The sequence below is a fragment of the Crinia signifera genome, chromosome 1 (assembly GCF_055691185.1).
Source record: "Crinia signifera chromosome 1, ASM5569118v1, whole genome shotgun sequence".
NCBI classification, from domain to species: domain Eukaryota; kingdom Metazoa; phylum Chordata; class Amphibia; order Anura; family Myobatrachidae; genus Crinia; species Crinia signifera.
In genome coordinates this window covers 402,523,868-402,541,548 of record NC_139217.1, presented here as the reverse complement: position 1 = coordinate 402,541,548, position 17,681 = coordinate 402,523,868, and the positions used below count along the sequence as shown (strand labels likewise).

The 17,681-nt window shown below is 40.9% G+C and overlaps 1 protein-coding gene across 6 annotated transcripts in view; it reads left to right on the top strand.

Moving 5' to 3' along the window:
* The window catches only part of FER (FER tyrosine kinase), a 209,738-nt gene that overhangs the window by 41,583 nt on the left and 150,474 nt on the right, over window positions 1-17,681 (top strand). For all 6 annotated transcript variants that reach the window (XM_083151694.1, XM_083151692.1, XM_083151688.1 and 3 more), the window contains one exon: window positions 1,328-1,517. In XM_083151694.1, the coding sequence (XP_083007820.1) occupies window positions 1,328-1,517 (190 nt within the window). The remainder of the gene's footprint in view (window positions 1-1,327; window positions 1,518-17,681) is intronic.

Genomic DNA, 17,681 nt, shown 5'->3' with positions numbered 1-17,681 from the left:
GCTACTTTCTGAGTCACTTCTATAATCAATTTTGTGTCCGATGTTATTGTTAAATCCTTTGATGCATAGGATGAGTGGGGCTCATCATCTACATATACCATCAAACTACGGAGTTGTGGGCATCTCCATGCCATAACAAGGGGGGTAACAGGAACATTCTCAATTAGGTTGTGTGAGGATGCATAGATAGCTTGTGGGCTATATGGCTGGTGTAAATATGTGCTGGATCAGAGATGTGTACAGTGCTGCATGATATTATATAATGGCAGCTCCAGAGGAGAGACTGCAGCACAGTTAAAAATTCAAATAGGGGAGCCACACCCACTGCCACCAGCTGCCATTCCAAACTGACTCACCGGCAGTTGTTGTGACTCCCCTATTTGAATTTTGATCTGTGCTGCAGCCCCACCTCTGGAGCCACTACTGCTAATAAATAACCTTTAGTTGCTACAAAACTGTAAGTGCGCTTGCAGTCTTCTCATTGCATTCATAATAGTAAAACATTGTCTTGTTTCCTCTCTACTGTATGCTTAACCTGTTGTATATAACCTATATATATATATATAGTGCCAATTTTAGTAAGTAAAAAAGGACAGGACTGATTTAGATAAACACTAATACACAAATAGGTAGTTCCTCAATTGTTGGTCCATCACATGTGCATGTAAGGGAAGAGGTTCTTTTGGACACTGCAATGTGATGTTTTATTAAAAATAAAAAATACTTGCAACCACCCGCAATGCACCAGCAAATGAGACTTACATCCTAAGCAACACTTTGGGTCATTTGTTTATGTGTTTCTAAATTGAGTACTAACCCCCGGGGCACCCCGGCATCCTCTAGTATGCCATCAATTCCCATGCAACTCCATTAGCAGCGGGCATCTTTTTCCCTGGAAAAGCATCTTATTGGCTTTGCTATCAGAATTATAGTACAAGTAGAGTGAATCGCTACATTAGTATTGTCTAGGAAAAGTCTATTTTAGCATATATTATGCAGATAAACATCTCATTTGCATTGTTAAGTAAATAAGATGCATTTTAATGGAAAAGGTTACACGAAAACACGCTCAGCACTAGAAAGGCTGTTTAACGTGTAGAGGGGCTAGCTGTATGTGGCCACAGCTGCATATGCCTCTTAGAACAGTGATACACAGAATGGCAGTTACTCAATCCATTTATTGGCTCATCGCAGATATGTGTACAGGAGAGAATTTCCCCAGCATATGTGCAGTGGACCAGAAAAAGACATCCTAAATGATGATAGCTTTCTACATTGTCTGATTTCTTGTCTCCAATAGTAAGTGCTTTGTTTTCTCTTCTTTTAGTATTGTACTCTTATTAAGTCGGAAACAGGCACTTGAAGAGCTGAAGCAAACCATTCAGCACCTCAAATGTACAGAAGCAAAACTATCTGCCCAGAAGGAGCTGCTGGATCAGAAGGTGCAGGAGAATGATGGGAAGGAACCTCCCCCTGTAGTAAATTATGAAGAAGATGCCAGATCGGTAACTTCTATGGTGAGTGAGACTATGATTGGACAGCTTTATTGCTGTAGAAGTAATGGAGATCGTTATAGGATTACAATTTGTCTTGTAGATTTAACCTCTACAACTCCAAAAATTATATTTGCTTACTTTTGGTTTGTTTATGGGAGAGTTACCCAGCTGGCTTCCTGCGCAGCTGTTACAGCTGCGGGTCAACCAGAATGAGGGCCTAAGTTCTTATGTATTGTGCTATGTAGCTGAGCACAGTTACATTATTCATTTTACATGAGCGATGTCTAGCACAAGTGTCTTCCAGGTTCCATGCTACTCTACAGATGTGTCAGCATAACATCTATCCTAGTGTCTTTATTATAAATTTTTTTGTGCCATCAGTGTGTCTTAAGGTGCGTAAACACGGGGGAGATATATTGCTCAGTGTCTCCTTTTCATCAGCGACCAGAGATGGTCGCTGATGAAAGGGAACCTCTGCCGGCGGTGCCGCAGAGGTAATCAGCTGGTCGCAGGAGCAACCACGATTAGAACGGGGCTGAAAACGGGAGCGCGCACCTGGCGATTTATCGCCGGGCACACTCCCATCACTGGCAATATGGTCACCAGCGACCATATTGCCAGCGATTTCAGCAAACATTGCTGCTGTGTGTACACGGCTTATGTAGCAGTGTGATGCAATGAAGATACATCAGGAGACTATGCTGCTTACTGACAATATTGATATGTGACACTTGTCTCTGTATGATTGAGGCTGTATACAAAGAAATGGAACATGGCATGGAAAAAAGCCAATCCGCTGCATCGTAGCACTTCATATACAGATTCAGAGGGGTCAGTTTACTAAGATGAGAGGAGTTCTATAGAAGATGGGTTGTTGCCAACATCACACTGGAGCAGATGTATTAAGCCTTAACTATAGATAAATACGAGGGTGATAAACATCTAGCCAATCAGCTTCCAATTGTCACGAAATGGACAGTCGTTGAAAAAAATGACAGTTGGGAGCTGATTGGCTGGACAGTTACGACCCCCGCGTTTATCTCTTTTTAAGGCTTAATACATCTGCCCCATTGTTACTAAAGACGATTTCGGACTGAAATGGTTTGTATTTCGTTCAGTGTTTGTACGCTCCCACGCATCAATGATCCCCTCCGTCGTCTTTGCTGCATGCCCAATGTTGACTTTATAGTCATGCTAGCAGCGGTGACCAGTGACATCACAGAATGATATCATTTTACAACAGTGTTCAGTGTTTATGGGCTATATCGTTCCCCCAGGATTATTGTATTGGGAAGTGTATCGGCTGGTGTGTCTGGGGCTTAAGACACAATTTCAACAATAAAAGACACCTGATGCAACAAAGTCTCGCGTGACCTGTTGCATGGAGATGGGCTGTATGGCGCGATTGCAGCAATCCTTTCTGAGGACACATCTGTACACAATATCCTTGTTTTTTCACATGAGGCTGGTATTGCGTTTTATACTTCTGCCCATGAGTCTCCGCTTTGTAGGCTTTTGCATACTGGCTGTCAGAAAAGGGCCATTTTTATTAGAAGTTATATAATAAAATAGTTTCTATTTTTTATTTTCATTGTCAGCATTCCCTATATTCACATTTTAACCCATACCAACATAACTTTAATTTCTGGTGTTGACATATCAACATAGTGATTGTCAAAAATGTGTCTGAACATATTTTGTTTGTTTGCGCTTTCAGTTATTGTTTTTCTTTCTGTAATTGTTCCCCCAATATTTGGTTAGCAGCCGTCATGTACATCAATGGTTCTCCACCTTGAAGTCTTCCTAATAGGTCATTATTTGATGATCTCTGTCTGAATACGTCCTTACCTAGCAAAATCGTGTGTTACCTGTGCACGATTAAATAAATCCACAAAGCATGACCTGTTGGTGGTACTTGCTGTCCAGAGCTGAGAACCTGTGATGTACATTATAAGCATTATACGTTCCAGTATGATTATTGTCCAGTGGTATGCTTTTCCTGTATTCATATTATGTTACAGGTAATAGAAACATAGAATTTTGAAGGCAGATACAGTATGTAACCACTTTAGCCCATGTAGTGTAACGTAAAGACATGCACGCATACACATTTTTTTTTGAGGGGGTGAATTAACTTACCGGTATATTTTTGGAATGTGGGAGGTACCTGTAGCTCAATAAATCCCATGCAAGCCCATGGAGAATATACAAACTCACACAGTTAGGGCCATGGTAGGAAATTAACCCATGACCTTAAGGTGGCCATACATCAGAAAGATATTGTACCCAATCATACAATCTCAACTGATTGTAAGATGGATTGTATGCAGATTGTGTGCACATCTTATGTACATAATCATACAATCAATCAGCAGATGGATTGTATGACTGATTGTATGATGGATTGTATGCAGATTGTGTGCACATCTTGTGTACACAATCATGCAGCAGATGGATTGTATGATTGATTGTATGATCGATTGTGTGTAGATTGTGTGTCCAAAAACCACCAAGGACTGCCGGGGATTTCAAGGGAAATTGTACACAATCATGAGCGCAATCGATCTTAAGATCGATCTTTCTGATGTATGGCCAGCTTAAGTGCTGTGAGGTAGTAAAGCTAACCATTACACAGTCCGTGCTGACCCAATTTTTGGCAATCAATCAAATAAAATTTTATCCGATTATCTTGATTTTTTATATTTGATAAAAAATGGTGGTACTTGTAATGTTCAGTGGAAACAAAGGCATTTTTTAGTATGACCGTTTCATAAATCTCCACTAGGTGGAGCTCTAACTCAAGACATCCAATGTGTATTTCGAGAAGTATAGAGGAAAAAAAGTAAAATGTGTTTGTGTATAATACATTTAACATTTTCTTTCATTTTGATTGTCATCATGTATAGATAGCATCTTCTTTACATTCTCCTCCATTAAATAGCCTGCAGTAAATTACCATGGCTTATTGAATTCCCCCCCTTAATGTTTGTATTTATAAAAAAAAAAAAAAAACTCCTCAAATCGTATAATACAGACTAGGGAAATGTTTACTTTCATTTCTATTTATAGTATCTATATGTTATTTTGATGCATTTTTGGACATTTTGTTGCTATTTTAACTCAGTGAATTTCTATATTTTAAAAGGAAACATTTAGATGTACTGGCGCCTATCTTCCCCATATTTCTGTCTTGCCATCTAGCCTGGCAGGTTTAATCTCTCCTTTTACCTCTTCAGATGACTTTACTTTCATTTCAACTAGGTTATACCGGTTGTAAAAAAAATAAAAAATAAAGATTTAAAAAAAGTCTTTAAGCGCGACTGTAGGGGAGACGAATAAAAAGGCAATGCCAAGAAATAAACTTTACAGGTTTTAATCATCTTAAGGTTCTCACCATCTTATTTCTTCTTTAATGTTTGTCAAAAAGAAAATGCTCACCGTAAACTATTGTCTGGACCTTTTTATCAACTGGCAAATGAGTAATCTCTGAACCTTTTATATAGCCACATGCTTGATGAGAAATCCCCACGGTCTGTATCCCTTTCAGCATGCTTCCATTCCAGTCACCTGTATTAATGTCTGGTCCGTGCTATATTTTTAGTATCAAATCCTGAAAGTTGGGAAAGTGACATTTGTAAGTACATCCCTGTCTAAAATGTATTCAGTTCATTGTTTTTCCAGTCTTATTCTTTCACTGCTGACATTGAAACAAACTTGTCTCTCCTTTTAATTCCTGTGGCTTTATCTAATTCTGTAAGTGTTCTCTTCTTGCTCATCACTGTCATTATTAAGGACCTGATTGCTGGAGACAATTGGGACTTGTTTCTTTCTCACAATTCTACATTGTCAGAGATAAGTATGCTCCTTGGGTCATTGCTTGATTATGGTGTATCCAGTATCCCTCCCACACAAAGTATTTATTATCCAGATTAAAGTAATGATTCGCTGTTCAGTTGTAATTGGTACAATGACTACTTTGTTGAAAGCTTGCATATTCACTATTAGAGATCAATGTGTCTCTAGACTGTATTATTGAGCTGAATAATGTATGCCTGCAATAACTGAGGAGCTTATTCTTTATTAAATATGTCCATCATGCTCTTTCATCTCTGTGCAGTGTTTTGCATTTTGTTAAGTCTCAGACAGGGGTGCTTGCAGATTTGCTATGTACAAATGCACAGTGTGGATCGGCTGGGTCATGCAGTGCAGTCTCTGCTTATTGATATTTAGGTACACACTTGAGCGATCAGCTTGAACCAAAAACAGTGAAGTTATGCGTACTCAAAGGATCGTATTCAGATCCATTTGGTCCTCCGTGCGTTCGCACGGAGGGCCGATGTTGAGCGTCTGCGCATGCAGGGTGCGTGCACCCATGGCAAACTTTCGGTTCGCCGGGTGCACGCACCATACACAGCGGGCGGGGGGCGCCGGCCAACCCCTTCAGCATATGGGAATGCCCAGCGTTACATGAGCATTCCCATGAGAACGCTGGGCGTTCTCAGGCTAATGAGGCCGTGATGGGGGGTGGGCAGCTGACCTCACCGGATGTCGACAGGGCGCCTGCAGTTTAGAGTCACTATATAGGTGTCTCTGACTGGCGAGCGCTGGAGAAATCATTCGATGGTCGGCGACCATCAAATGATTTCTCCCCGTCTGTGAATGGATGATTATGTAAATCATCCATTCGCAGCAGTGCAGGGGGTACTGCGTGCGAGGGGGGCAATGGCAATGCGGGTGGTGTCTGATGGACTTGCAAGGCTACAAAATTGGCAGCCTTGCGAGTCACTCAGAATAAGGTCCAAAGTGCAATCTTGGTAGTGTCCAAATGATTAATCATTGTTTTTGTACACTCTGGAACACAAATTCTCAAAGTTGGTCCTCAATACCCCACACAGTGCATGTTTTGCAGGTCTCGCAGCATCACAGGAAATTATTAGCTCCAACTGTGGATCATTTTAAATGTATGAAGTAATGAGTGCACCTGTTGGGTGACCGGGAAATGTGAACTGTATGAGGGCCTGAGAACCACTGCTCTAGAACAACCTTCATGCTACTCAAGAGTTCTAGACTGGCATGTAGGTGACCTCCAAACTGGCCTACATATAGTTTATCACCCGGTTCGCCATATACACTGCGCGCTAAGATTGATGTGCAGCATGGCGACAGGTGGCAGTTGCTTGCACCCATTGGGAGAAGCTATCATGAATGCATTCTTAATCCTGAGTGATGTGTATGTGTGTGTGTATGTATATATTACAGTTTCTTATATAGCGCAGCCAGTATGTTGTTATGAAGCAGTATATCGGTCCAGCCCAGCTAGGAGGCCACAGCTGCGTTGCCTGCTGCAAAGTCTGCACCATCTTTGCAGGCGTCCCTGTTCATTAGTGAGTTATGTATGTGGCAAGGTTTGCATTGGTTGGTAATGGAGTATGGAATACCTAGCTAACACCAGGGGCATCACAACATTTGTAGGTTTGAGGGCTATCGTTTTAGAACCCCTGAATAGCTGAATGTTGTCACCTTTCATTTGCTTAGTAGTTAATATGCTTATTTTATTTTGTTCAAGTTAAAAGTTGCTGACTTGTAATATGTGCATTATTCTGTAGTGGCTCATGGTAGTGATTCTACACATTACTGTTCAGCATTGCCCCCTCACTGATGGCTACAACACCTAATGACAGAGAGCTGTATGTCTGGGCTGCCGGCATTGTCAGCACATCGTGTATCGACTAGTGACACTTGCTGGGCCCATTCCGATTTACCTCCTGCGTTACCACTGCAATAAATATTTTGTCTTTTATTCTTCAGATTTTAGCATTCCGTTTTTTGGGTCTAGAGCAGCAGTTCTCAAACTGTGGGTCCTGACCCCAAATTGGGTCCTGACCTTCTCAGCATGGGGTTGCTGACCATCAGGCTGATGACTTTTCTAATCTCAAATCAGTGCCTCCACAATGCTGCCATGTATGTGCTGTCTGCTGACTACACATGTGATGTGAATCACTTTCTGGGGTCCTGTCATTAATTTTATTGTCATTATTTACTTTCTATTGTTTTATTGTCAGAGCAGAATAGTTTAAGGACCCTTGGTCTAGAGATCTTAAATCTGCTGACTATTTTGTTATTTTTCCCTTTTGCTACCTAGTTCTAAACCACTGTAATGCAATTAGGATTTTCCAATGTCTGGAATATGAGCTGTACAGGAACCGACACATTCCAGAATCAGAGGACTATAGATTTACTCCATGATGTGAATCTGAAGAGATGTTACTGAGTGAGACTAATCATGGTGTCAGGAGCGCTGCGTTTATTACACCTCCGAAAGATAAGGAGACTGCTTATTAGAAAATAAATGTACAAGGTCTGCTGAGGGAAAGATAATGCCTGAAGAAAGTGCAGAACATTGTAGCAAAATGTCCATCAGTTGTGGGATGATTACTGATAATGGAAACAGATCTATCTTTTGTAAGGAACTGTAACTCCATTGGAACAACATTCACTTTACAAGAACAGAGACATTTCTGACTATGAAAAGTAAAAAGTTCAGTGATCAGACCAAAACTTGTGATTGTACAATAGGTATATGATCCTTCTGTCTTATTCAAGTTAATGGATTTTCATTTACACTGAACCTAAATGTGAAATGTAATTATTTGTGGGGTGTAACAAGATAATATCAGCAGGCTTTTACTTCCCTTGGGTGCCACCATTGGCCTAATACCAATGTATTCTTATACAATGTGGCTTTAGTTGTCTCATATAGCATCTCTCCGAGCATAAGATGACTTGTCCCCGTAGGGTGTCTTTCTCGCTAAAAATTCTGTGGCTTATTTGCATAAATGAAACAACTGGAAGTGACAAGACTACTTTGCTAGATTACTCCTATCAATTTGACGTGATCAGTTGGATGATTCTGTGAATGTGCTAAGATGCTGAAGCTTCTTCTCATGCCAAGGTCTGTTGTGCCTCATCTGTGACTTTGTATGTATTTAAATCTTAACCTTGTACGGATACACTTGCAGGCTAGCACCACTAGTGCTGTATCTACTATTCTAATAAGATGCAAATGTAAGGAAAACGACCGCACAATTCATCTGTCCGAGCGTCTCAGTATTGCTGTCTCTCACCACAGGGTGTATAGATACAGCTGACTGACACGTCCCCGAAGAGTATAGCTCCCACTATACAACAACACTGGGCTGTTGGTGTTTTAGCTCTCCTGTAACCCATGTCTGGGATATATTAGCATCAGTGCTTACAGTACTTGTGTAATAGTACGGCGCCCGGCTACGCTACTAGGCTAAGCTACAGCTCCAGCTGTCTGAGACACTCCTGCGTCTCAGTAATTATTGCGGCAGTGTACGGCAGCCCTGCTTGTGTCTGCTTCAGGGAGAGCCTCCTTTTCAAATCCCCACTATCCACGCCAGCCCGAAGCGTGGCGAGCTCTGCGAGGTGACGTGTTACCTACAAAATACCTGTTCATACCCCCACTATCCACATCGGTGTGGAGTTGATTATATAAAGTGTGGTGAGTGCAGCGAGCCACCGAGCCCGAAGCATGGCGAGCACAGCCGGATTACTTTACATGTATTCCGCGTCCCCTCGCCGGGCTTGCTGCGCTCGCCACACTTTATTAAATCAACTCCACGCCGACGTGGATAGTGGGGGTATGAACAGGTCGGGGGCTCGCTATGCTCACCACACTTCAGGCTGGCGTGGATAGTGAGGGTGTTTCAGGAAAACATTCACACTTGCCATATACATCTGAGACAGAAATGACGACATTTGATAACTGGATTTTAGTAAATAATAAAGAAGAAAAACCACTTAACAAAGTACAATAATATGAAATAACAAGACAAAGAAAATAATGAAACCGTTATTCTTCAGATTCTGCATTCACGGAAACTGCAGCTGAAGTTGACGCAGTTGTGTCTGCATCTGTGTCGTCTGCTTTGTCAGCCTTTGGGAGCAGAGTTAGGGCATATAGAATCCGCTAGAAAGCATTTTCTACGCCAACAGTTTTTCGCCAGATAAATTCCTGAAGATAGGAGTCCAGATTTTGGCGCACAGTGCTTCTTTGACGTTTGTTATGCCATTTACAAGATCACCAAAGGGTTCAGTGTTTTGGTAACTGCGTAACGCTGACTGACTACGCTGGCCGCAGGAACGCTACGCTGATTCTGACAGGGATGCTGACTATGCTGGCCGCGGAAACATTACGCTACTTCTGACAAGGACGCTGACTACGCTCACTACACTAAGCGGCCATGGGAACACTACGCTACTTCTGACTGACTATGCTTACTACGCTGGCCGTGCAAACACTATGCTGATTGACAGGGACGCTACTCTAACTACGTAACAGGCACCGTGCTATTACACAAGTACCGTGCTTACCAAACTTTTATGAATCATGTCACCCCTGAGTATCAGAAAATGTATTCACGGCACCCCCAGGACAAAAGTGCCTCATTTGAAAAAAATTTAATGAAGTAAACTGTGTTTTATATCTCATTGTTAATGTCAATTATGTGGAAATGGACAAGATTCGCTTCTGGTTGTGTATGATTTGCCTATTACATTGGTCATAAATAATTTGAATTGGTCCTGGACCACCAAACCTGGGCACCCCAGGTTGTCACGGCACACAATTTGGGAACCACTGGATTAGGTAGTACTGCAGTGGCTTATGAAATGTATAACCTTCATGTTTCATATTCGATCTCTTCATCTTCACTTTATTTATGTCAATCTTGGAGGTGCAAAGAATTGAAAATAAAAGAAAGAAAAAAGCATAATCGCTAATAACGGGCAACAATTACTTGAATTCTACTTAAAAAATGCAGTCTTGAAATGAGCATTGTTACATGTAAATTGCAGATGTTACAGGATTGCTGTCAAGTGCGTGGTAACCAAATGGAGGTAATTCGAATTGTCCAGTCAGGCATCAAGCGACTAATGTATCCATTTGGCTTTTGTGGCTGACTTGTTGCAAATATGTAGGAGTTACTTTTGTCTAGGGCAGTGGTTCCCAACCTTTTTTCTCTCCTGTACCCCTTGATTAGGCATTTAATTTATAAGTACCCCTTCTCTCAAAAAATCCACAGTACTTATGAGTGGAAGTGAGCGGTATGCGTGTCTTAAAATTAAGGATTAGCCGTGGACTAGTATATGGTCAGGAATCGGGTCCCTCTGTGTCTGGCCGCTGGCTGTGTATGGTCTTTAGAGTTCCCGCTAAGGCCTGTAGGATTAATGCTTCATCCAGCCCTGTCAGTGTGGGGCAGATGTTCGCTGATGTCTGAGGACAGCGCAGGTAACTCTCAGTGGATTGCTGGTTGGGCAAAAGCACGAGGAGACGCAGATGACGCTGCAGATAGAACCGGAAGTGACGCAACGTGGTTCGTCTCCATGGCAATGGTAGACTTCTTTTACCATCGGGAGACTTTCTTCTTCCGCCATTACCAATATTATTTTCAAGTACCCCCAACTGGTCTGCAGAGTACCCCCAGGGGTACTAGCACCCCACGTTGGGAACCACTGGTCTAGGGTCTTATTCTATGTTTTGATAACCCAGTCCTGTTCTTTTATCACTGATTTTTCCTAAAGGTATTCCTTACTCATAGTCTGTAAGGTGTAGATTGCCTGCATTCTGGGACAGTGTTTGATGCTGAAATTGTGAATTCAGACCTGAAAAAGAATGTTCATAAATCATTACACAGCAGGGTATAACCTGATCAATACATTCAGCATGAAGCCATCATACTGTTGTCGGCTGATGAAATGAACAGAGCTCATAACCATTCAGTTTAACTTCTTGTACTAAAATAAGTGTACATTTTTTAGTAACTGTTCACAGATTGGTACATAAAACACTAATATTATACATAAATTAGTAAATGACACACGATGACTGAATTGATGGCATTTTTTTCATTCTAAAAATCTGCTGGGACTCAAGAGTGAGCAGTCATCCAACATCCTAACCACCTCCTAATTAAGTAGGTAGGATCGGAAAAATAATGTCTGGAATTGCGTGTTTTTGTGTTGGGTCAATGTGATGTGTTTCTATCATCTGCTTTGTTTTGGCCTCTCATCACACATCTGCAATTTAGTGAAATAGTCCAGCACTGCCCCCATCAGCTGCCATCCTCATTTTCTTCTCTGGGTTTTCAGAAGAGATCAGGAAAGTTGGTACTGTACATAGGTGATTACTTACAAATGTGTCCAAATACATCTAGCTTCCTTGTGTGTTTAAATAGCGAAATGCTGTGGTGTGACTGGATAACGTCTTTTTTTCCCTTCAAAATGGGTCTAATTTGCATCGCTATGTGTATGAGATGCACAAGCAGATCTTGCTGGGAAAAATGATATGACTGTACTGTGCGACAGTGGTTGCACCTGCATACGAAATGCACGGACAACACTGTAATCTAGCATTTTTTTGTATATCTTTTTTAACAGCATGGTCTAATTTAGTGTTCATTCTAGCACCCGCTATCTTTGAAAACCCATGCAGTTCCTCTTTCCTGTCTGAGGTGTTGCTGTCTGCTGTAGTGCTTCTAGCACAGTGTGGTCTGTATATCAGCACTGATATGCAAACCAGACCTGTGCTAGAAACACCACTGCAGACAGTGACACCCCAGGCAGGGAACAGGAACTGCATGGATTTTTAAAGATAGCGGGTCCTAGAATGAACACTAATATTGTGCATATTATATTCATAGTGATGTGAATCAGGGCCGTCTTAACAGCAGTGTGGTCCCCTCTCACTGCCAGCAGCTCTCACCTCTTGCTCCTTCCAGTGGGCCATGCTGTCCTTTCTTCAGCTCCCTAATGACCTCAGAGGCCAGCCCCAGTGCCATGCCCTCTCAGCCAATCAGAGAGTCCCATCCTCACAACCAATCATTCAGCACCCCACCAGGAGAGCCAATCTGTGCCTAACAATGCATAATAATCCCAAAAACCCAGGTCGCACCCTTTAAGACAGCCAGTGGCCTGGGTTTTTTGGAACTCAGACCTGGGAAAAACCCTGGTAAATTCCAGGGTTGATTTTAGACCCGGGTTGAACCTTTCAGACAGAAGAAAAACTCTGACCTACCCTCCTGGACCAAGGTAATTCCTGGGTCTTTTTTTCTGTCTGAAAGGGGTATTATTTTATTTGTCAACTTCCCATCTCCTGACCGCAGACCAGCATTGCTGGGTCACCGTATCATTCAGCTTACCAAGAATCTTTGCAACCTGGTGGATAGATATAATAGATAACACCTATGCTTGTGTATCAATGCCTAAAGCTTGTGAGCAGAGCCCTCCTACTTTTTTTTTTCTTCCTGTAACTACCCGGTTTGTTTTATCCCTATCTCCAATTGCAAAGCGCAACGGAACCTGATGCGCTGTATAAGAAACTGTTAAATAAATAGCATGTGTTATACGGCATTACTGATCCATAAAGGATGGGGTCTTTTTTATTTAGGATATTTTTTGGTAGTGGCTATGGCTGCTTTTCTGTGTGGTACACCTAGTCATCTTTCACATTAGATTTTTTTTTTTTTTCTAACTGTATTTATATGTCACTTGTTTTATACATAAACTGTGACTGTTCTTTAATGATATGTAGTTCTCTAAAGTATTTGATTGTTTAAACTATTGTCTGTAAAATGTAGGTTTTATTAGCTGCAGCCAGCTGTCAAAACAATGTATACACATTTGTTAACCTTGTAAGAAATTGTTGGGTTTATCCTTTCAAAGGTCTTTTTTCTTTTATTTACCCATCTCAAATAATGCCCATAAATTCTCACAAAACACACACACCTGAAACCGAACGTCCGTTTCATTCTATAATACTCACAGTGGTTGGCAGAGACCTGCACACACAGAATAAAATACGAAGTGCTGATCGAAGCTAAAGAAAATCATGTCGGCAATACTTGCCATGCAGGTCTGCTGTGTTTACTCAGGAAAGACAACATTGAATAGGCAACCTCCGCTACTTACATTGTCGGAAATAGCAGTGGGGGATTGAATACCCCCTATGTCTCCAGTAGTGCCAGTTACAGCTTTCCCTAGTAATGCCAGTTACATATCATGTCCCCAGTAGTGCCGGCTACAGCTGTCCCAGTAATGGCCAGTTACATATCTTGTTTCCAGGAGTGCCGGTTACATATCATGTCTCCAGTAGCACTTTTAGTAACAAAAAAAACACCCAAAGGTACATTCTGGACACTATGGTTTTCAGAAACACTTGGATAACAGATATCTGGGTGAGGGATACTAAACCTGTATTGTACTTTTGTTATATTGTGCTCATTATTCTTTCTTCATTTTCTTTGATTAGATTAGCTTTTAGTATATTTCTGTGCAAGTATTCACTTTTAAAATGACGTATATACGTGCATTTTTTGGTGCTAGATTTATTACTCTGCTTTGAGTTGAATGACCGTAAGAAAGCCATTGAAAGGACACCGTATGTGTCAGTCCATTTAATTATACCTTCCTCGTGTACAGTATGTATAATCAATGAGCTTCACACATGCATATTATAATTGCTTTCTCTAAAGAAGATATTATTCAGCTCAAAATATATATATATATATATTTTTACTGTACCTTTACTATTCAGTAATGCCACTGGCACGTTATGGTAATATGGTTGAAGAAAATTTGCAGAAATGTAAAAACTGCAGTATTCATTTCATCTATGATCTATATTCTAGAGAAAAAAAAGGTTTTGCTGTCCTTTTTTTGAAGTGGGTAAAATATAAAATTTTAATAAACAACACAATTACATCAAAATAATGCACAAAATGAAAAAATTATAATAAAAATAAAAATATATGTAAATCAATTGATATTATTTATATTAAAAATGGTGCTTCAAGTTGTCGCATGATTAGGTGCTGTAATTAGGCATTATAGTCACCCGTCACTAGTGGTTTGGATAAAGACCAGTTTGTTGCGTGGAACCAAAGTGTCCAGGTATTATCCAGATAGCAAAAGGGTATTCACTGGGAATACTCAGGCGCTTTGACAGGAGCCGTATCTCTAAAAAAGCAGCTGCTCCAATGTGGGGGTAGTCAGTCCCCACTAAAGAAACATAAGAAAAAACGAGCACAAGGCAAGTAGAACAGCGCTACTATTAAACACAATACCAAGTGATTGGGAAAATTGTATCAAACCTTTACTAGCATGGATATATAACTGGGTTTTACAATTTTAAAATAGAGTGCATAAAACATTAGGAAAATAAAAAAGTTAATGGTAAAAAACTCCACGCCACTGTAGATGGTTAGTTAGTGTGGATTGGACTATGTAGGTTACATCTTTAGATAATCAGGGTAAGTGCACATTACCAAATTCTGTATCCAATTTTTTCTTGCAATTGTGGATAGATGGTGTCCTCACGATTGGAAGGGCGCTATTAGCTGCCGCTGGAGGTAGAATAGGCTTCCGCTCACTAGATGGTGGGTCCTCTTATTGGGGTGATCAGCTATGGAATACGTCACCAGAGGGGTCCTTGGAACGTTGTCCGCCAATAGAAATAGCAATGTGCTGGTATGGAGGAAAGGCTTCCGGACACAAAGAAAGAACCACTGGCACGGGTGACAATTAGAGTTTTGAAGTCACCTTGGGGTCTTGTGCACGGTGTCCGCCAATATAGGAGATAAAAACATTGGTAAAGGTAACAAGAGTGAATGTCCACATCAATTGGTGATCCACACTCAATCCTTGGGCTGGTAACTGGCCTCTAACGCGTTTCACTGCAGCCTGCAGCTTTATCCAAGGTCAGATATCCAGATAGATGCCTTTCTCTCTGCACTTGGAGGTTGTAGGAGTCCTTTGCGGATATGAATGGCAAGGTGGCTTTCCTTTAGTGGGACGGCAGTAGGCTGTCTGGTGTCAGCAGGCTGGATATGCTCGTCTCTTCCGATGCCAATGTTCCATAGGTATACTCCAATGATGTATCTCCAATATTTTGCAAATAAAGTGCGAGTGCAAGATTTGCTGCAGAGTCCTGGGATTGGTGACGTAGTGACTGGAAACAATAGCTGCATGCACCTATTCCACCAACGCATTTCGCTGTGATGTACACAGCTTATTTAAGGTGTAAGGCTTATTCACAGTTTGGGGTTTATAAACCCACAGGAATTAATTGGGTAACTGGCACCTGTTGTTAATTGTGAACCCATAAGACATAGAAACTTAAAATAATACAATATTTATAAAGTGTGAGGCAGACCTACTTCTATAGTACTTATTTATCTCTAAAACGAGTATTAGAAACAGTAAATTAAACATTTAGAAGTTTATTACCTGGATTCCGAATATCCGTTTTACCTGCTACTTCCGGTATTTTGAGACGCATAAACGTGTTCCACCAGGCGGAACTACTGGTCAAGTTTGTTGGCTTCCCCCGAGGGAGTCGGGGAACCTCAGGCTTCACATCATTTAGTCCGCCCGTTCTGCAATTATTTGAACATACTTTAGTTTACAGCTAAATGGATAATTTCTGCAAATTACCTGGCAGGGAGGAGAGTTGTGAATTTTGCGCTTTGCATTTGTGATTTCTAATGATTCTGTTTACATATACACTCAAGGAACAAATTGTTATTTAGTAAAGTTGTTAATGAGCCTCTCCATATTAAGTGCCCAAATTGTGAACCTCAAATAGAATAACTTTTATTAAATTTTAAATGATTTTTTTTTTTTTTTAATTTGCATCCAGAGATGTTTTGATATTAAGAAAAGTTGTGTAGCATTTATAAAAAGTTTCAATACCATTATTATAAAGTTCTGGCATGAATTCAACTCGCGTTCAATTAATTAATATGGAGCCAATTAATTGCCTCTCAAGAGGTGCAAGAAGAAGAATATATCTATCATCAAGCAATTTAATCTGATTATTTTACAATGACCTTAGTATCATGCTGGCATCTTCAACACTTTTCTGACCGCTGTAAATTAGTATAGATATTGGAAGCCACCACATAGATATGTAAAACAAGGTTTCAGGCTATATTCTATTATACAGATCACACTGTTCCTTGAATTACACATTTTTCTGATGGAAACTGAAGCAGACCTCACGCGTGTTGGCGAAAATATTTACAGAATAGAATAGAATTCCTTTATTCGTCTCACAATGGAGAAATTTGCAATTGTTACAGCAAGGTTCAAAGTACAGATAAGAGTAAAATAACATAATAAGAACACACATGATAAGATGTCCAAACAATTTAAATCTAGAATATAAGAACATAAAGGTCTACTACAGACCATGACAGTTGTACATTCTAATCGCAGCAGGAAGAAAAGACCTGCGATATCTTCCCCGTTGAGGGTGAAGCCATCTATCACTGAAAGAGCTACACAGTTCTGTCAAAATATTCTGGAATGGGTGTGAGGAGTTATCCAATGGGTTGGGATCGTTTGGTCAACAGCTCAATAGGTCAACACAAGCAAAAGTTCAACATGGGTATTTTCAGTTTTTTTTACCCAAATGTCGACATGGACACAGTTTCCAATGTACCGCATTGCTCGCAGTGCTACGGGCATGGTGCCACGCTGCGCTCAGCACACTATTTTATTCTCCCACCACGCCCTAGTGGATGGTAGGGCATGAAATACAGCCTGTCGGCTCAAAATACAGTGAAAAAAAACATTTTGACTGACCTAGGACCCTGTCGCCTAATGCTCGTGTCGACCTAATGACCTGTCAACCTAGAACCATGTGGACCTATCCCCATGTCCACCTAATGGTTATCGACCCAATGCTTCTTGACCAACTTGCTGTAAACCCAATGACCTGATCCCTATCCAATAAGGATGTTATCTTGCTAATCATTCTCCTCTCTCCCACTATCTCTACGGTAGTGTCTAGATCCCCTTCAGTTTTGACAATTTTGCCATCATGCACTGGGTCCACGTATACCTTGAGGGGGAATATAAATCTGTGGCGAGCAAAGCGAGCCACTGTACCCGATGCGTGCAAGCGTACAATGCATCTAAAATAAAACAAAATAACCTACACCTACGCGAATTACAGATAAAATACAAAACGTTGTGAGGGCATCTAACAACTTCCGCCCTAACATCACATCCTGTAATCAAAACTGAAGGGGATCTAGTCTCTACCATATCTCTACAGAACCTATAGGAATTCCCAAAACAGAATTGGCCTTCCTTACTAGT